The sequence below is a fragment of the Pseudonaja textilis genome, chromosome 1 (genome assembly GCF_049901715.1).
Source record: "Pseudonaja textilis isolate UNSWEBS1 chromosome 1, rPseTex1.2, whole genome shotgun sequence".
Lineage (NCBI taxonomy): Eukaryota > Metazoa > Chordata > Lepidosauria > Squamata > Elapidae > Pseudonaja > Pseudonaja textilis.
This window is the reverse complement of record NC_141990.1, coordinates 9,243,735-9,263,914: the sequence shown is the minus strand read 5'-3', so window position 1 is coordinate 9,263,914 and position 20,180 is coordinate 9,243,735. Positions and strand designations below refer to the sequence as shown.

Genomic DNA, 20,180 nt, shown 5'->3' with positions numbered 1-20,180 from the left:
ATATTTCATTTTCCTAGGAGAGGGGTGGGTTTTAACTTCCAACAGTTAGTAACACGGTTGTTAAATGAATCTGCCTTCCGCATGGACTTTGCTTATTAGAAGGTCACAAAAGGGAATCACATGATCCCAGGACACTGCAACCGTCATAAGTATGAGTCAATTGTCAGGCATCCAATTGTAAATCACACGACCATGAGGATGCTACAATGGTCGTAAGTGTGAAAAATGGTCATAAGTCACTGTTTTCAGTTGCCTTTCTAACTTTGAATGGTCACTAAATGAACTGTTGTAAGTCGAGGACTGCTTGTACAACTGGTGAACACGTCATTGCTAAAAGGCATTTTTATTTTCAATCCCTTTCCTGCTTATGGAAATTTTCCTTTTTCTCTGCTGCTACATGCCAAGTCAACCTCATTATTGGGCTGTCCACAATGACACCCAATATCTGATGCCTTTCAGACAGCTCAAATCCTATCAGCCTGTGTATGAAGACAGTATTTCTTGTACCAAACACACATCGCTACATCTCTACTTAGAGGGAATTGCATTTTATTTATTTATGTTATTTCTGCGGCTGCACACATAACTCACAAAAGCAATTCTGGTTGGCTTTCAATTGGCTAGAAACATAAAAAGAATTAGAAAATCAAACAACAGCAAACATCCAGAAGAGAAAAGCAGAATAAGTGAGGCCAGCTATCACAATCCAGATCTTTCATTTTTGGAGGGGCTCATCCCATGTTCTGGCTGAAGGCCTGGGTTTTTAGCATCTTAAGGATGGCCAGTAGTATTCGGACCAGTAGGATTAAGCCCCAAGATTACCACTGTATTTTTTTTTTTTTTTTAGCACCTGCATCACATTGCTGGCTTTAGTTTTAGATTTAGTTTAGATCAGAGATCTCCAAACTTGGCAACTTTAAGACTTGTGGACTTCAACTCCCAGAATTCCTCAGCCACCAGGTAGTTGAGGAACTCTGGGAGTTGAAGTCCACAAGTCTTAAAGTTGCCAAGTTTGGTATCCCTGGTTTAGATCCTTTTATAGGGAGTCCTCAAGTCCATAATAGGGACCAGAAAATTCATCATTAAATGGCGCACTTGTTAAGTGACGCATCACATGAGGGCACCTAATTTTATCGACCTTTTTTTTTGTAATCACCTTTGTTAAAGAAACCACTGTGGTCATTAGGTAAGCTATCACATGACTATGACTTGCAACATTTCCTGCTGGCTTCCCCAGTGATATTTTGCCTATTGGGAGCCAGCTGGGAAAGGTCACAAATGGTGATCACGTTAAATGTATGATGCTGCAACTGTCATAAATGCACAATGGCTGTCACACACCCGAATCACAAAGTTGGAAGAAGTATCCATCTGGATTCAGTTCCAAGTGGGGAGAAAGACATTGGAAACATGGAGGCTGGTTAGAAAGATGGTGAAACAGGACCACCAAGCAGGTGAGATTCTGGGTAGCTGACCACACGGAGTGGAGAATGAGATATATTTATACCCTCTCTTGGGCTTTGCAAGAAAAGTATCCTATCGGTTGTCAGACTCCCAGGGGGCTATGCGGGGATTTTAGCTAACCTTATAGGCTGTCTGTGTCCTAGGCTTGGTTGAATCTTGCTGGGTAATGATGTAATGAAGAGAGCTGTGTCCTGAAAGGATGTTGGGCAATTTCTATTATGGCTTTGTGATGACCCGGAGCGTGGCACAAAGGCAACACAGTCAGATAATCAGTAGAAGTCCCATTATTAGCTCCAACTTTGCCCCCAATGTTCAGGTTACCTTCTGGCTACAGAAAAACTCTCCCAGGAACAGCCTTTGACTGCAAAGAATCAAGTCCAAAACGTGGTCAACAAAAACTGTAACTTTTAAGTTCAATCAAGGCAAGATGAGGCAATTAGTCTGGCAGGGCAAGAGAAGGGATTCCAGATGTGAAGGAATGATAGTAATTCAACACGGTTGGGAGGATGCCAGGACCGCAGATAACCAAAGTCGACACAAAATAAACTCACGTTTGTTCCCAGCAGATGCCGCACTCAGTATGCATCTCTTTTAAACTCCCTTTCCAGGTGTGGCTAATGATGGGAATCAGGGCCCTTTCCTCCCCCATAAGCCTTGCGTGCTCATATTGCCCTCTTCTCCATTCCTCCCTGAGTGCCCTACGATGAAGAGGGGGTAGGCCTGGGTCTTCCTCTTCCCCTTGTTCTACCTCTGCCCAGCTGGGCTTTGCTCTTCCCCAGTTTCCTTCACACCCAATAGAGCCACACTCCCACTCTCTGTCAGCTGTTCACCTTCCTCCTCGGATTCAGGCCATGACAGGCTTTGTCCTGGTTTGGATCTTGAGTGGGGGCTAATCCTACCACCCTGAAGGCCTTTTGTCTGGTAGATCGGTTGGCACCAGTCTTCTGGGACTATTAACAAAGGTGGGGGCTGCTTTCCAAGTGCATATTTCTCCTTTTCTCATGCAGGGCAGTATCATATTCTGCCTTTTTAATATTTCCTAGAATATTTCATTCTTCTAGAAGGGTGGGTGCTAACTTTCTGCAACAATCATGTGACTCTTGGGATGTTATGATGGTCATAAGTGCAAGGACCAGTCATCAATAACATTTTTCAGTGCCACCGAACTTGAAATGTTCACTAAATGGTCATTAAGCAAGGACTACCTATATGTGTACTATGAACTTACGACCACAATTGAGCCCCAAATTTATGTTAAGTGAGTAATTTGTTAAGTGAGTTTTGCCCCATTTTAGGACTTTTCTCACCACATTTGTTGCGTGAACCACTGCAGTTTTAAATTAATAACATGGTTGTTAAGTGAATCTGGTTTCCCCGTTGACTTTGCTTGTCAGAAGGTCACAAAAGGTGGTTACATGACTCCTGGATACTGCAATTGTCATACATGTGAGCCAGTTGTCAAGCATTCAACTGTAAATCATGTGACCATGGGGTTGTGAAAAATGGTCATGTCACTTTTTCCAGTGATGTTATAACTTCGAACGGTCACTAAATGAACTGTTGTAAGTCGACTCAAGAAGTACCTGTATTCGCCTTCTTATACTTGTTGCTTACATTTTTTTCCTGCAAGGTTAAGATCTTTTTGAATCTTCATTCAAGTATTTGTCACTCCTCCCAGCTTGGTGTCACCTGCAAATTTGATTGGCCTCCCCTTGACTCTCTCATTCAAATCATGGATAAAACTGATTTCCCATCCTAAGGATTGGAATTTGGAGCCCTGTGATGGGGGAAGCTTAAAATTTGTCCTAAATAAAATGATGTTTGTTGCTCATATAAATTGTTCTTTATCAGCTATAAAAGCTGCTACAAAACAAGGAACGGAAAACTTGCAGGCCAAATTTTAGCTCCATGTTTGCCTCGGTTTGTATGTTGGAACAAAGGCATCTCACATTTTGATTACGTTCCATTGTCATATTTTCCTCCTCCCCACTTAATAAAAACAAAATATTTTGTGCATGTATCGTATTTCCAGCTTCCTATTATCTTGGAAAAGAATCTTGACTATTCTGATACTCTTTTAGTGAATGAGTCAGGTGCTGTGTATAAAACATATTTATAGAAGCGTGTAGTAAATCTAACATCTCTTTCGTACTGCATTCCTGTCTCCTAGGCTGCCTTTAAATATTAGAATTAGTTCAGTCCCACGCCCTAATCCAGAACTGCTTCAAAAAAGTTTGGGTAGAAAGCTTCTTCAGAAGATGCCATACTATGTTTCTCTCTCCTCTCCCATTAAATACAGAGGTTATTTATGTGGCCTGCATTTAATCAATGTCATAAAAGTTTAATCACATCTAAAGTCTATTTTTTTCCTCCAGGTCCTGCCACCAATTTGACCATCCATAGTCATCTTTTTAGCATGCTTCCCAAAACAGTAGGAACCTTGATAAAAAAACAACATTTTTCTTTCCTCTGAATGTTTAAATATAAATTTGATGCAGCTTTAAACAGGCCTGGCTCATCTTGCTTTCTTTTCCTCATGGGGGTTCTGGAAACTGGTAAAAAGTTAAACCTTTCATATTAGCAAGATATTCAAGGAATACATTTTGTTGTCGCTCTCCAGTCCCATTTGTGAGACAGGTAGCTACATAAATTTGATAAACAAACTGCTATTTCATGGTAATGTGGATTTTTACAGTGAACTTTTTTTTTAAAAAAAGGTCCCAGTTATTTTCTGCTAACGTTTGATTGTTTCATTGTTAAGATGGTTGAGGTTTTTCTAAACTTTAATTCTTGTTTTCTTTTATTTGTTGCTTGTAAACTCTTTTCAAAATTCAGTCTGAAAAGAAATTCGGTAAACTGTTGCACTCTTTTCCTTTCTCCCTCTGCTAGAAGTATCCGAGAAAGCGATCATTTTTATTTAAAACGGTCAAGTAGAAGACTAATTATTTTTCCAATACATCCATAACGATGGGAAAGCGCACATTTCTTCAACGCAGAAAAGAAAGCTGCAAAAACACCTTTTAAAATCCATTCTCCTATTCCTTCCCTCTTTACAAACCTGCCTAACTATATCCCTCATCCAAATCATGGTTTGTTTTTTCCCTCCTACGAATCTCAGTCAACCCTGCAGTTCGAATTCCTGGGCTTTGAATTCCCACCGGGTTACGCTCCTAAATAAAATAGGCGTTGAGATTACACCGTAGGTCACGGAATCATTTAAAAAAAAAGCCGCTCATACGGGGATCCTTAGCTTTTATATTTTATTTTTTTGCAACCCCGTCTCCCAATGGGGTTTTGCAACCGCTTGATCGAAACCCCAGCAATGCAACAGGTCCTTCCTTTCTAACCCTCCCTGGCGATGCAAACACGGGGGAGGAAACTACCTGTTGCAATGCTGCCTGGAGGATGCATGCAGCTGTTTTAAGGATCGGAGAGATCGCTTGCCTCGACCCCCAAAAAAAAAAAGAGATCCATTTTGATTTTTTTTTTGCAAACATGGCACAAAAAAAGAAAAAAATCGCGCACCCGGCTTTTGCACAAGCACAAGGCAACCCACCCGGCTTGCACGCTCCAGCCCAACCCCACCCCGCCCCTCCCTCCTCCTCTCTTCCCCCACCACCACCTTTCTCCTCCCCCCCCCTCCCAATTGGTTCTGCAATTTCCTCGTGGCATTATGGGATGAAACAAGATGTAGGCAGAGAACAGCGAGAGGAGAATGCTAGGTCGGCGTGGGACGAGGCTTTGCGGCAACCAATCGGGGCGCGGCGTGGCTGAGCCACTGCAAGGGGTGGGACAGCTATTTCAGCGCTGGGGGGGACAGGGCAGCTCGCCAGAGGAGGCTTGCTGGGGGAAAGAAGCGGAGGGCGTCGACGTTGGTGCTGCTGCTGCGCTGCGAGTTTCTCTCTCTCCCTCCCCTCCTTTTCCACCGCCGCCAGCGCGCTGGGCAAAGCGAGAGACGCCACGCTCCAGACGCCTTGGCTCGGCTGGCCGGCCGCTGCGCTGCTCTCTGTTTGGCACCCCGGGGCTGGAGAAGGCAGAAGCCGGCGGGGGTTGGTGGAGAGAGGCGCTAGGGCGCCTTTGCAAAAACCTTGCTGCCGTTGCAGGAGGGACGCCGGCCACAGGGGCTGCCGTCGTCGTCGTTGGACGCGGGTTTCCGAGGCGAACCGCTGTTTAAAAAGGGTGAGCGGGGCCGGCGCGCAACACCGGGTTGGGGGGACGACGACGACACGGGACTCCCTGACCGCCTTGCTTGCATCGCGTTTAGATTTGCATCGCGAGTAACGTTTGGAGGGAGCGGATCGGGTCGAGAAGGCTGGGAAGGAATTTAGCCCCGGGGTGGCGGGTGGGAGAAAGGGCTTGAAAGCGATTTACCCGAGCCGGAGATGCAGATGCCGGCGGGTTTTTAACTGCGCTCCCTGCTTTGCGCGCGTTTTGTTTTGGTCCACGCCCCTCGCTTGCCCTCCCCCCTTCCCCAAAAGCCCCCGTAACTTGGCCGTCTTGGGGATGGTTGCTGGGAAATGGAGCCCCCCCCCCCACTCTCCACCATCCTTGAATAAAGGAGGCGGCTCTCTCCCAGGGGGCTTCCGAAGCTGCCGCTCCCATCCGTTTGGGCTTACTTGAGGATATTGGGCGGGTGGGGGTGGGTGGGTGTCGTTGCGCTTTGGGGATCTCTGCAGGGTTCCGGGTTGGGGTCATAGTAATAGACGCTGTGCTTTTTTGGGAGGGGGGAGGGAGAAGCCCGCAAAGTCTTGCTACAGATGACCGCCACCCACCCCCGCCTCGCAACTCTTCCTGCCTTGATGCTTGGGACTCCACCTGTCATTTTTATATACCTCTAGTCTTAATCTACCAGTCAGTTGGACCCACCTTGGCCGAAGTCTCTTTTTGACTTGTCTGACCCCCCACCCGCACCCCTTTTCCACTGCAAGGGGGTGTGGGTGGTGAATGGATGGAGTACCACTGATCTGAATCCTGTCCATCCTGATCTGCATTCTCCTGGGCTTCCCTCCAACCTTCCAGTGTCCTGCTAGAGAAATCTAAGTTCCCCCCCACTTTTTTTTGGAGGGTGGGGGTTAAAACTGGATCAGCTTTGGGACTTTTGCGGGGCACTGGGAGGAAATCTAGTCGGGGGCTTCTCCTCCTGGTAAGGAGGAAGGTTGATAGGCTGTCTTGCTTTTTAGTACCAAAGGACTTTAAAAAAGAGAGAGAGACAGAATCCATAGAAGTGGTGTCAGAAACTGCCTTGTCATGTGGGAACAGGTAGAGTAACATGACCTTTAATGAGGGTGTGTGTGTGGCTGAGGGATGGCGGTTTTTGCCGGCTTTTAACCTTGTTTCTCCTTTGCAATCCAATGCCTTATCCCGTGGACACTGGAGTGAGGAAGCCAAGCGGCTGGATTCTTCTAGAGTCAGTGGCTTTGAAATGGGAGGGGGTGGCTTTTTGGGGGGGGGGAAGGTTTTTTTTTCCCCATCAGCCAGAACTGTCTTCTAGCCTGCAGGTGGAGTTTCTCTTGGACTGGATCCAAGAAAGGGGGAGGCAGTTGGAACATTCAAATACACCCCCTTCCTCTCCCCCCCCCCAAAAAAAAGCTGCAGGTGAGGGAACTTCCTTTGTGCCAGCCCCATAAGTGTTTGAATTGTCTTAAAGGGTAATAAGTGTTTGAATTGTCTTAAAAAAAAAACAGCCTGAAATGAATGGCTGCAACCTGCACCTGGATGCATTGATAATAGTACAATGTACCTCTGCAAGTAACTTTTATGAAGGTTGTCTTGTCCTTATAGGATATATCCTCTTTTAAATAGGAGCACTTGTGATTATAATTAGGACTACAGTGGAGAAAGGTTTCTTCTTTAGGGTGCGAAGTGGGGTCCGATTAATAGCTCATCCCTGTTATTGGGGAGGGGGTTGACTTAAGATCATCTTACCAAAGAACAGTTATCTTCACCCTCTTTGGCGGTGGGAGTTCGAATCAACCCTGGTTGTCTCCTTCCTCTGCTTTCCTTTTGCACATATAGCAGTGACTGCACATATTATTGTGCTGTGTCAGCCTTCTCCAATCTTGGGGCGCTTCAGGTATTAGAAGCTTCAGCTGCCATCCCTTTCTGGGTGTGGATCCTGGGAATTGAAATCTCTATTCTGCAAGATTTACCTGCTAAACCTCATGGTGATGTGTGCACCTTGTCCTATTTCGGTGTGGGGTAATCTTGGAAGGAAGCTGATGAAAATGGCAAAAAACAAACAAACTTAAATTTCTCTCCTGGTCCAGTTTTAGATCACCGATGAGCTTAGATGAATAACTTGATCTTGCTTTAAAGTCATAGTGGCTAATGCTGCTGGACATATTTATGTGGGTTTTTAACCTGGTTTTGAGCTGGACTATCCCAACATAGTAGTGCTTTCCCCCCAAAGAGTAACAGCTGAAGTTTGGAGGTGGAATGTATATTGGAATGCACCAGGTGCGGCAGATAATTACTCTCCATTTATAACTGGTAAATTTGTCTGGCACTCTGGGAGAACACCTGCTACCTTCAGATTTGCTTGCTGAATCAGCCAATGAGAGCCTGAGGATTACAGGTACTCCTCAAGTTACAAACCAACAATTGCGCCCAACATTTCTGTTGCTATGTGAGGTGGTTGTTAAGTGAGTCATGATGGATTATTTTTTTTTTGACTTGTCATGGTTTTTAAAGGAACCTTCAGTTATGCAGTTGATAAGGGAAACTGCTTCCCTCATTTTGCTTGTTGGAAGCTGGCTAGGAAGGAAGGTCCCAAATGGGGATCATGTGATCCTGGGATGCTGTAACCATTGTAAATACATGCAGGTTGCAGCAGAGCACCTGTCCAGGGTGGTGAAGTGGTCGTAAGTGTGAGGACTGTCTCTATAAATTAATTTCAGTGCTGTTGCAACTTCAGTTGCTAAACAAATGGTAAGTCAAAGATTGCCTGTAATCCTTAATACTGTAGCATATTGGGAATTTTCGATTATATGATTAAAGGGTGCTCATTTATGGAGTGTTTTTTTTAAAAAAAATATTAGTAAACTTTTCCTGTGAGAACGGGTACTGGTGAAAATAGCTGAAAAATGAGGCCAAACACTATCTACTGAAAAAAATAGCTTTAAAAAAACTCACGAAAATGCCAGTCAGTGGAAGGCATGCAGTGAATATGGCATCTTTTAATGCTGTGTACAGTTAGTTTATTTATGATGTGCAAATGCAAAAATTAAACCTTGAAATCGAATCATAGTCAACATTTTGGAGAACTTAGAATCTTGGCGTGGCTATTAATGTGAGGTGGGGGGCCTCTCCCTCTTCTTGAACAGCTCTTACTTTGTGACTTCAAATCCTTTTTGGGTGGGTTCTTGCCAAGATGTGAAATTTGCTCAGAATTTGCTGTGTCTTCCACAAAAGGACCTCACATGCTCTGCATGCTGGCTTCGGGACAGAAAGAACTGGGTATCTAGCCTTGGGGGAATGGGTAGTGAAAACATTGGAATGGGCCATTCCTGGATAGTTCATGGGATTGAAAAGCTAGTGAGATTTGCTTTCAAGGGACAGCGCGCTCTGCAGGGAAGTACTAGTGCATGCTCCTGTTAGAAACACTGCCACTCTTGACAATTCATTTTGCATATTTGTAGTTTTAACTAGGAAAATTGCAGGCCAGAACATGGATCCTCTTATCCGGTTAGATTCTGTTCTTAACAGAAAACATATATTTTAGAGCTGAGTAACTAACTGCGCTAAGCCATAATTGGCAATCCAGGGGGAATTTTTTTTGCAGCCAGGGACTACAGTACTTTTCCTTTATTTAATACTAGGGAGTGGCAGATATATTTAGCTGCTTTGCAAATTAGCATGGTGCTTTTTTTAAAAAAAAAAATAAGATGGATCCTATTGAAAACCTTACTCAGTTGTACTATTGATTATCAAGGGGGAGATAAAACATGCTTTATTAATGAACTGCTGCCAAAATTCAGCAGCTGATCTTCAGGGACTACAAAAAGGACACGCATCTTTTTTATTTTGTCCATTGCTGACACAGACTGATATCATCCAGAATGGCTGTGTTAAGATACCATGCCATGGAAGACTGAACCACATACTTAAGAGGACAGACATCTCTTCATTTTATTGGAGAATTAAGGATGATCTCACAGAAAGTTGAACCGGTACAAGGATAGAAAGCTTTTTGGAAGCACCCTAAGTCTCATTTCCATCCTTTAAAGGCCACTCAAATTGTGCCACTGAAATGAGGCAACTTGGATGTGGACTTCATTTCCCACTTCCCTCTTGATTTTTGAGGGCGACTAAAATTGCACTGCTGAAAATACTTACATTATTTTTATCTTGCCTTTTATTATTTTTATAAACAACTCAAGGTAGCAAACCTATCTAATACTCCCTCCTATTTTTCCTACAACAACCGTCTGAGGTGGTGTTGGGATGCAAGAAGAAAGAAAGAAAGTTTGATGTATAGAGTTGGTGTATTTCATACTATAAAATAGTCTCGGCTGCTTTCAGATAGAGAAGTGCTGTGGCATCTTTAGAAATGCTATTCTCCAGCTGTGATGGGATGATAGTCCCCTCCCTGCACATCTGGAAGAGACAAAGATAATCTACATCAGAGGGTGTAGGACTTTGTGGCATTTTTAATAGTTCAAAGTATTTTTCTTTGGTTAGAAAAACTAGGGTGTTACTTCTGTGACTTTTGCTTTACTTGCTCATTGAAGATGTGGTTTAGAACATGTTTAAATGGTCTAAATTGGCATGGCTTTCACTAAGAATTCTGGGAACTGTAGTTTGGTAGAGTTGCTTGCCTCCACTCAATACAAATTTCCTCTGTAAGCATAATGTAGAGTGGGGAATTATTTTTTACAAGGGGCCATGTAAGAAACTGGGATGGTTGCGAAGGGCCAACAGGGATGCCGCCCTACCCGCTACCATTGCTGTCCCAACCCCCGAGGCTGCACTTTTCTCTTGCCACCAAGTCTGCTGACACCCCGCGCACTGCTGCCAATGCTGCAGGCCAGATGTCTGGCTTAGAGGATACGGGGTGTGCCATAACTGGCAGAGAACGTTGATACCATGTGGACCAGCAATTTATTTACAAATCTGTTGGTTAACTTCTGCTTCCTTCTTTGATGGGAATTCTTCTTCTGTCATTGTGTTGAGAATTTGATAAGCAGGCAACATCCCTCATTGGGATAGTAGCATCTCGTTCAGGGTCTTGAGATGTGGCGACTTTTAAGACTTCCAACTCCCAGAATGCTGGCTGAGGAATTCTGGGAGTTGAAGTCCACAAATCTTAAAAAGTTGCCACATTTTGGACAGAGAGGATTGCTAGTTTGAAAGAGGCCATCTGTGTCAAAATTGAACAACCCTCTCTTAACAGATCATTGGAATATGATATCATCTATCTTCCAGTTTACAACACAGTCCTTTCAACAGTGCCAAGAAGGCCTCACACCCATTTGCACCACTCAGCTGACCCAGAGGACACAAGGAGTCTCACTAAATGAATGCAAATGACCAACTGTCTGCAGGGAGTCCTCACCTTTGGGACTTTTTTTTTTTTTTTGCTGTACTCATTAAATGCTGTAGTCATTGAGACAACGTGATTATGACTTGTGTCCTTCCTTGCTCATTTTCCCATTGACATTGTCTGAAGCAGGCTGGGAAGATCACACATTGCAATCACATGGCAAGCAAGATGCTGCAACCATCATAAAGGCAAGGACCACTTGCAAGTCAAACATTATTCAGCACCACCATAACTTCAAACAGTTGCTAAGCAAGTGGTTATTAAGTTGAGGACTATCTCTGGGACGCATTCTTTGTGGATTAGGGATTTCTTACATTTGTGAAGGATGCCTGGGCACTTGTGAGAAATAGCTCCTGTGATGAGTGGGATTGTCTTCCCCAGTAACATCAAAGAATAATGGATGTTCTTTCAGAGATATGGAATTTCCTGCTTCCTCTGTGAAATCACCTGTAGTTAATGACCTGTGTAATTTTCTGCTTCCTCCGTACAATTACCTGCAGTTACCACCTCTCCTTCAGCAGATAATAAAAGCAAGACTGTAGGTTTTAGGTGCTTTCTTGGAATTAGATCTGGGATAAATTGAGTTCTGACATGGTCTTCATCTTTGGTATCTTCTCAGACAGGTCCATCATGTCTGACAGAAAGGCTGTGATCAAAAATGCTGACATGTCTGAGGACATGCAGCAGGATGCTGTCGATTGTGCTACTCAGGCCATGGAGAAGTATAATATAGAGAAGGATATTGCAGCATACATCAAGAAGGTACGTTTCTGTCTGCAAAGCGTGATGGGGTGGGGTTGTATAGCCCTACATGTAGTCCTTGACTTAAGACCCTAATAGAGCCTGCCTGTTAAAGGCAATAACACTTAAACTTATATACTGCTTTATAGTGCTTTTACAGCCCTCTCTAAGCGGTTTACAGAGTCAGCCTCTTGCCCCCAACAATCTGGGTCCTCATTTTACCCACCTTGGAAGGATGGAAGGCTGAGTCAACCTTGAGCTTGGTGAGATTCGAACTGCCAAATAGCAGGCAGCCTGAGTACTGCACTCTTAACCACTGTGCCACCGTGGCTAATGTTTGTAAGTTGTGACAGTTGTAAATTGAGTCATCATGCGACTGACCAATTTCATAACATGCTTTTTGGCAGTTGTGTTAAGTGAATCACTTTGATCATTGTTTGCAATGGGGCAGTTTTGCTGAAAATGTCGTATGTCAATGTTGGTATCTCAATCATCCAGTGCCAAAGGTATCTTAAAAGGTTGAATTCATGGCATCTGAACCAAAATTTAGTTGATCTTGAGACTTTTTGTTGCTCATCTGAACAACTTCATCTGCCAAAGTAAAAAAGTTAGGCGGAGAGTTGTTGGAATGTACCAACTCTTGCTACAACAATTTCAAGGGTTTCTCCCCCAAATGTATTGCAAATGGATCAATAATGAAGTAAATGCCGGTTTTCTGCAGAAAATAATTCTGGACATGTGACCATGGGATGGTGCAAATGGCCGTAGATGTTGGCTGCTTACCAAGTGCCAAAAAGTGCAGGCACATCACTGAAGGGGAGCGTCTAATCTGGGTTGTAAGTAGCTTTGGGGGAGATATATTGTAATTTCAAACAGTCACCAAGTGACCAATTGTAAGTCAAGAACTACCTATCCTAACTTATCTGAGCCAATGCCAGCCAGATATTTCTGGAAAAACCTTAAGTGAATTTTCAAAGCCATTACAGCTTTTCTCTTAACTACTGTATTTGATTCAGAAGATTCTGTCTGATTATTATTGAAGAAAGGTTTGCCCATCACAGACTGGTTTCCTTAAGCAAGGAATCCTAGTCAACCAGCATTACTGGCTGGGGAATTCTGGGAGATGAAATCCACGCATCTCAATAGTTGCCAAGTTTGAAAAACAGTAGCAAACTATGATTAGTGTCTTAATACAAAATAATCAAACTGAAAAAAGCTTGCTACAATTTGGGGTAATGACCAAAACAAGGCAGTATAATTGGCCTATCTAAATTCTGCATGCACTATTGATTGCAGGGTTTTGAAGAAAAATTTTCTTCTGGTTTTCTCACCCAGAGATATTCGGAACCAAACTAAGGACAGAATGTACATATTTCATTTGAGTAACACTCTGAATTGGAAGGCTTAATATCATGTTCTGCTTTCAGTTGTTTATTTTTTAATTCGAAGCTGTTAGACAAAATAAACATTAAGCGGGGAATTTTTTAAAAAAGTGATACTTTCTACTGGAACCAAATTCCGAATTGATTTGCAAGAATTGTTACAGTGAAAGCTTTTTGGAAGAGTGAAGGTCGCTAATGGATTGGGGAGCAGAGTTAAGATTAAGTGCAGAGTTAACACAGCTGCCTATCTCTGAAGATTCAGAACCTCAGGATGAAGTAGATTTAATTTAGTTAATTCAATTATAAATTAATGTATAATAATTATCTTTTAATTATTACTGAAATAATATAAATTAAAATTATAAATTAAATTAGGTAGATTAAGAAGACTTAGGTTTCAGGGTGTAAGGAAAAAATAACTGGCAATGCAAATGTGGAAAAGCCAGGTATTAATGGTGATCCTTGACTTAAGAACTGAGTCACTGTGCTTAACGTACATTAAACCAAAAACCATCACAGTGGGGTCCCAGGTGATCTCTGAGCGTGGTTGTTTTCTTGCAGATGTTTCATTACTAAACTAGGTTATCATCAGCACTGATGATGTTACCCGGTGTGGTACTGAAACGTCTGCAAGAAAACAACCACGCTCAGAGAGCACCAAAGACCCCCACAGTTCAACCCTGAGCTATTAAATAATTTCTTCTAAATCACAGTGTTTGTGTTTAGGCAACATGTCAAATTGAAATCAGTCACACATTTATGAACCAATGGTGCATATGTATTTTTTTTCCAATGAGCATAATGCCTTATTAAAAGGAAGAGGCCCCACTCTAAATATTTTATTTATGTGTATCTATTTTTTAGCACTTGTTTATGTGTAACAGTTTCCCCATGCATTGTGCCAAAATAAAAGATGTTTATGACTCCTGATTAAAATTCTAAAGTGTTACATGTTTGTTCTGTCACTGCCAAAGTGTCAGATGTTTGGTAGAAAAAGACTTTAGGTCATTGTATGAATTTGAGGCCTTCTCTTTGAATGTTTAAATCCTTAAAGCTGCCAGTCCCTCTGCCTTTAGACAGCAGAAACAGCATGCTGGAAGGGTTCTCTCAGTAGAGTCCTTATAAACAATAATTGCTATTATAGCATAGATCTGTATATACATCAGACTAATTTTCACCCTTTGAAAAGTAAAACTCTACCTTTAAATTTTGATACATCAAGGGGATGTAGCCAACTTCTCTCTTTATTAGAAAGATAGAGAATGTACCTTACTTAGACCTCTTTTTGTTGCAAACTTTTAATATAAGTTTTAAAATGAAATTGTTATCAGGTCAGGAAAGATGCTTGTCGGATCATCCTACTGAATTGGCATCAATACCCTGCTCAGTTCTCTTTATGTCAACTCATAAAATATTTCTATGGTCTTTTTAGAATGGCCAACAGAAAGGGAGGGGGGAGCAGTGCAGCAGCTTGCAAACCAAAACTGCATTTCATAAATGTTTTCAAAGAGAGACCAAAGTTTCTGCCTCGCAAAAGTCTTAACTGGAGAGCATGATTGATGACTCTTGGCTATGGATGTGTCCCATTGGAGAATATGAATTATGATATACCCAGGGGGTGGGGGAGAACCAGGGTCATGGGTGACAATGAATGATGTGCGTCAGAGTCTGGTACACCCAGACTCCCATTAAATCCTTTTTAATTTTTGGACGTTTGGCTCGAGACTCGTGATTTAAATGGGTAACTGGCACTTTACACATTCATAAACATAAGCACAAACATTCTGTGCACAGGTAATCCTTAATTATCAGTTGCTTAATGAACATTTAGTGTTATGATAGGCCCTTTAAAAGGTGTACATCCCATGATCATCTGGTTATATTTTGGGCACTTGGCAACAGGTTCACATTTATGGCCATTTGCAACATCCCCTGACCACGGTTGTGAAAAGGAAGGATTGGGGGTGACATGAAAGCAGCCTTCCAGTATTTGAGGGGATGCCACTGGGGGGTGGGAGGGGGCGGTTTCAACCTATTCAAAGCACTACAAGGCAAGACAAGAAATAATGGATGAAAACTAATCAAGGAGAAAAGCACCCTAGAACTAAGGAGAAATTACCTAATAATGAGAACAATTATTCAGTGGAATGGCTTGACTCCAGAAGTTGTGGGTGCTTTATCACTGGAGGCTTTTAAGATAGCGGCCCCTAACGTTTTGGACACTGAGGACTGGTTCCGTGAAGAGAGTTTGACAGTCACTTGCCTGGAATGGTATAGGGTCTCCTGCTTGAGCAGGGGGTTGGACTAGAAGACCTCCAAGGTACCTTCCAACTCTTAATTCTATTATTCTGGTTTTCAGAGGGTTTTTGCCAGTTTTCAGCATTTACTTCTGGTTTCCACCAAATGCACCTATTAGATGGAATGGAAGGAAGAGAAATTAAACCTGTACAAATAAACATTAACCTTTTGCTCCAAAATTCAATAGTACACAGTATTTCTGCAACTGTAAACTCTTTAATCATCAGATCCCAACATTAAAATTACATTTCAGTTTCAAGCAAAAAGTCCCAAAGTAAACCTCCATGTAGAAACAAAGATAGACAAAATATTTTCTTTAATTAAAATAGTTTCACCATCTAAGATAGTTCCATTAACTTCACCAACCATTCTTCTGTTGTGGAAATCTGTAGATTGGAAAACATTGGTGCGTTAAATGGAAAATGGATTAAATTGCCTGAGAAAATGTGGTAGATGGCAATTTGGAAAGGAGGAGGAATATCTTGTTATCTAGAACTCAAAAGAGCAGTTAACTTGCAACGGATCCTGCAACCTTCTGCTGTCGTTAAGTGAACTAATTGTTTCATGTGGGCTAGTTTTCTGAAAACTGGAAGTAAAAGCTTGTTTTTACAAAAAGAATGTTAAAGTAATATTGACCACCGGGCACTGCAAAGAGCTGTATATGCAGGCCAGTTGCTGAGTGCCCCAAAATGCAGTCACATGACCATGGGGGACATTGGAACCAGATCATATATACTCCTTGAGAGGCCCATTGGAACTTCAAATGGTCACAAATCAAGGACTATCTGTAAAAAATATATTTTCACGATTAATAAGAGTGGTTCACTTTATATATGATGCAGTTTACAGGCCATGGAGTGTGAGATTTTATGTTGAAAAATAATTGAAATGATCAGAGGCAGACAGCTAGATAGTAAATCTTTGAGGTTCCCACGTTCCCTTGGCCTACCCCATACAAGTAGTCCTTGACTTATCCCCACTATTGAGCCCAAAATTTATGTTGCTAAGTGAAGCATCTCTTAAATGAGTTTTGTGACCTTTTCTTGCCACTGAACTGCAATGTTAAGTAAATCACTGCAGTTGTTAAGTTAGTAACATGTTAAGTGAATCTGGCTTTCCCATTGACTTATTGTCAGAAGGGTGCGAAAGTGACCACATTATCCTGGGACACTGCAACTGTCATAAATATGAACCAGTTGCCAAGCTTCTGAATTTTCATCACATGACCATGGTATGCTGTGATGGTTGTAAGCATCAAAAGTCACTTTTTTCAGTGCTGTTGTGACTTCACTAGTCACTAAATGAACTGCTGTAAGTTGAGGACTACCTGTATTCCCAGGGCAAGAGATTGGTGGTAGTTTTAGCCAATAATATTTGAAGCATTGTGCAAAGTCAAGAGAAGACTAGTCTATATGTAGAAGATGTTCTCTTGAGAGAAACACTCAAGTCCATTTTGTAAAAGGAAAAATAGAGTTGGCACAATCCTGCCATGTATTTTTAATACTGTCACACTAAAAAGTGTCATTTGGTTGACTTTAGAGATGGTCCGGAAGGATTTCTAAAACTGAGATGGGCTAGAAGAATACGATCAAAACTCCTGGGAGTATATGCCAAAAGCATATATTCCCTGTCACCTAAATTTGTGAAGTTTATTCTAGCTGCATAGTTAAAGCAAGCAGGCCCCTGCATTGGACAGCAACAATACTGTAGGGCGGGAATGTCCAATTTTGGCACCTTTTAAGACTTAGGAACTGCAACTCCCAGAATTCCTCAGCCAGCCATGCTGGGAATTGAAATCCCCAAATCTTAAAATTTGCCAAGGTCCCTGCTATATAGAGCGTTGTTTCTTAACCTGGTCAGCTTTAAGCTCTGTGGTCTTCAACTCCCACAATTCCCCAGCCAGATTAAAGTGGCTAAAATTGTGAAAAGCACCGTGGTGGAAGATGCTAGAGGCTGATGGTCACCTTAGGAACAATACCAAAAGGATCAATTCATAGTGTGTAAAAGGCCCCATAGTATTACATTTTTTTCTTGTATTATTACCAAGAAAACCATAGGGATAGAAAATTGAAAGCAATTGGCAATTTATGGAGACCATCTACTGTAACTGAGTTGTTGGTAAGAGTCTGATGGCACATAAATCAATGCAGGGACAGTTTTCCTCACACAGCTGCCATTTTGACTTTTTGGACCCACCCTTATTCCTCAGGGCTGGTCCAAAAATTCAAGATGGTGGCCTCCATTGTGCTGTCAAAAGCCATGGCCCTTTTCTACATTACACAGCAGGCCTCGGTTTCTTTCCCAACTGCAGGCGCTCATGTCCCCTTTCTCCTTTTATAAGCCAAGGCTTGAGTGCATGTCTGAAAATGCTCTCTGCACAAATCACTGATTTTCATTTTTCCTTCCTGCTTTTGCTTCTTCTCCAGGAATTTGACAAGAAATACAACCCCACCTGGCACTGCATCGTGGGCAGGAACTTCGGTAGCTATGTAACGCATGAGACGAAGCACTTCATTTACTTCTACTTGGGCCAAGTGGCGATTCTCCTCTTCAAATCCGGCTAGGGGTTCAGGCTAGCGCCTGTGGGGGTCACGGCTGATGAGGAACATGGACTGTAGCACTAAAGACAGGCTCCAGCTCTTTAACCATGGCTGCGCCACTGCATGGACTCGATACTATATTTAATGTGTATATGTTGCCGTAAAAAATACCTACAATTCTCATTTCTTTCTCTGTTTTGGGGGGATTGCCTAGGAGAAGAAAGGCAGTGTATTATCCCCTCTTCCTCTTTTATTTTTTTTCCTTTTTATGTTCCTGCTTCTTATTTTTCTGTTCTTTTGCACTAGGAGAACTGTAAAATGCTTCAACAATGGCCTTTAAGTGAGAAGAAGAAATGAAATAAAAATAAAATAAGAAACTTCAATTCCACAAAACAAATCTTTGGGTTTAACTTTCTTGTAGAAGGAAGGCTGGGGGTTTACCCTAGCAGAGGAAAAAATAAAACACTGTTAGGTGTAGAATCTGTCTAAAAGTTAACTAAATTATTTTTAAATTCCTGTCAAAGCTTCCCCTTCCCGAAATGGCACTATTGTCCCATGAAGTCGCCTTAGCTCTAAATAGTGATTGGAGGCAGCCCTGGGTGTGTGAGCGTGTCTGTGTGTTGTCTTGGCCCAATTTCCTTTGCTTTTCTTTGACTCGCCCGTGCTGCCTCCAACACCAATTGAGCGAACAAAGCTGATACGGATTTGTAAAATGCGTGGTATCCTCTTGAGGAGACGCCCCCCCCTCCCCAGAATTGGCTGGCCTGGTCTGTATCGGCGTTTTCCAAAGCATTTTTCAAATGAAAGATGTCTACTCTGTGTGTCCAAGATTCTGTCGTGATGCCCAATGGATGTGATCAGGATTTTCTATGCCCCTGTTTTTTGAGTCCGTACAGTATTGCCTTATTGTAGCTCACGTCCTCTAGTTGTGCAGGGAAGATCCTGTCCAAAATCAGTGGCTTAAATGTTGCTGTGCTTTAAATGTCTCCAGTAAAGATGGATAGACCTTCATCTCTTAAGAGGCTCTCTTCTGTTGGCTTTCTATTCTGGTCCCCTCTTGACCCAACAAAAAGAAGGCCATCAGGAGCAGCTCTGTACCTAACCAGCTCCTGAACGTGCAAGGAAAGGTCTCTGGGCTTAGCTTCCTTAATCTGTGGTTGTACAGGAATACTTTTAAGTTCTGTTGCAACAATTTAAAAAATTTTTAAGTGGGGATTGTTTTTTCTTTTTGCAAAGGTTACGTAAGAAATGCAGTGATAGCTTTAACATCTCTGGTTGCTTTTCGCAGTTCAAAGAGCCTAGAAATTCTGTTTGGGGGTGGGGCATATGGGGAAGCAGTTGTCTTAAAAACAAATGGGAGTGAGGAAGCAAGAAGACTTACTGAAGGAGCACTTTAACTCCTGGATTCACGGAGATTCTCAGTCATCCAGGACATGGTTGTCCCAAAGCTGCTTTTTCAAAAGGCAACTGGACTCCTTGTTTTTTTTTCCTTTGAAAACCTTTCCCTTGTCATCCAAGAACTGAAGAAGCTTCTTGGATGAGAAGCGAAACATCTTCAAGGAAAAAAAGCAAAGTTATTGATTAGAGAAATAGGACAGTCACCCCTCATTGGGGAGCGGGCTGTGTCTGAAAAACAAGACAGATCCAAATAATAATAAACAACATGCGCTATGTGCCCAATCCAAAGCAAACAAACAAACAAACAAAAACCGGCTCTCTGTAGAAACTTTTATTAAGCAAAACAAATATTAAAAGTTGGAACAGTTGTTGTGTTCACTGTTATTTTTTCCCCATCCAAGGAGGCAAGGGAGGCAGTGGCAAAGTAAGTGCCTAGGGGTTCAAAGGGGCACCGTCTTACAGAAAACACCGTCCTTCATTGGAAATAAAAATGAGAAGACTGTCTTTGTTTCTTTAATTCTGTGCATGAGTCTTAACTGTGAATAAGCTCACTTCATGGAGGGCGAGAAACGAATCCTTCCCATCCTAACCGCAGTTGCTCAGATTAACCCTTCTTATTTTTCAAAAACATTAAAATCGAATTGACACATTTAAGAACGGTGTTGAGTTTTGTTTTGGGGTGTGCGGGGTTTTTGGAGTGGAGTATGTACACAATTTGGGGTATGGGGCGGGGAAGTGCTAAGTTACAGGTAATCCTCAATTTACAACAGTTCATTTAGTGACTTCAAAATTAACAACGGCACTGCCATGATCGTT

General features: G+C 42.3%; 1 protein-coding gene across 2 annotated transcripts; it reads left to right on the top strand.

Annotated features, from left to right (window-relative positions):
* The first annotated feature begins 5,295 nt into the window (after positions 1-5,295).
* Positions 5,296-20,018, top strand: DYNLL2 (dynein light chain LC8-type 2). Of its 2 annotated transcripts, none has more exons than XM_026710151.2 (3): positions 5,296-5,643; positions 11,629-11,767; positions 17,853-20,018. In XM_026710151.2, the coding sequence occupies exons 2-3, from the start codon at positions 11,636-11,638 to the stop codon at positions 17,988-17,990; spliced, it is 270 nt and encodes an 89-aa protein (XP_026565936.1). In that variant the 5' UTR covers positions 5,296-5,643; positions 11,629-11,635; the 3' UTR covers positions 17,991-20,018. The 2 variants fall into 2 exon arrangements, with proteins under 2 accessions (XP_026565936.1, XP_087781623.1); XM_087925497.1 differs by having other exon boundaries at positions 11,625-11,767.
* Positions 20,019-20,180: the final 162 nt, after the last annotated feature.

What these genes read in the sequence shown, in the direction of transcription:
- DYNLL2 (XM_026710151.2), top strand. Translation starts at nt 11,636, where the DNA reads ATGTCTGACAGAAAGGCTGTGATCAAAAATGCTGACATGTCTGAGGAC. An exon ending in TTGCAGCATACATCAAGAAG is followed by an intron (nt 11,768 to 17,852) that starts GTACGTTTCTGT and finishes CTTCTTCTCCAG; the next exon opens with GAATTTGACAAGAAATACAA.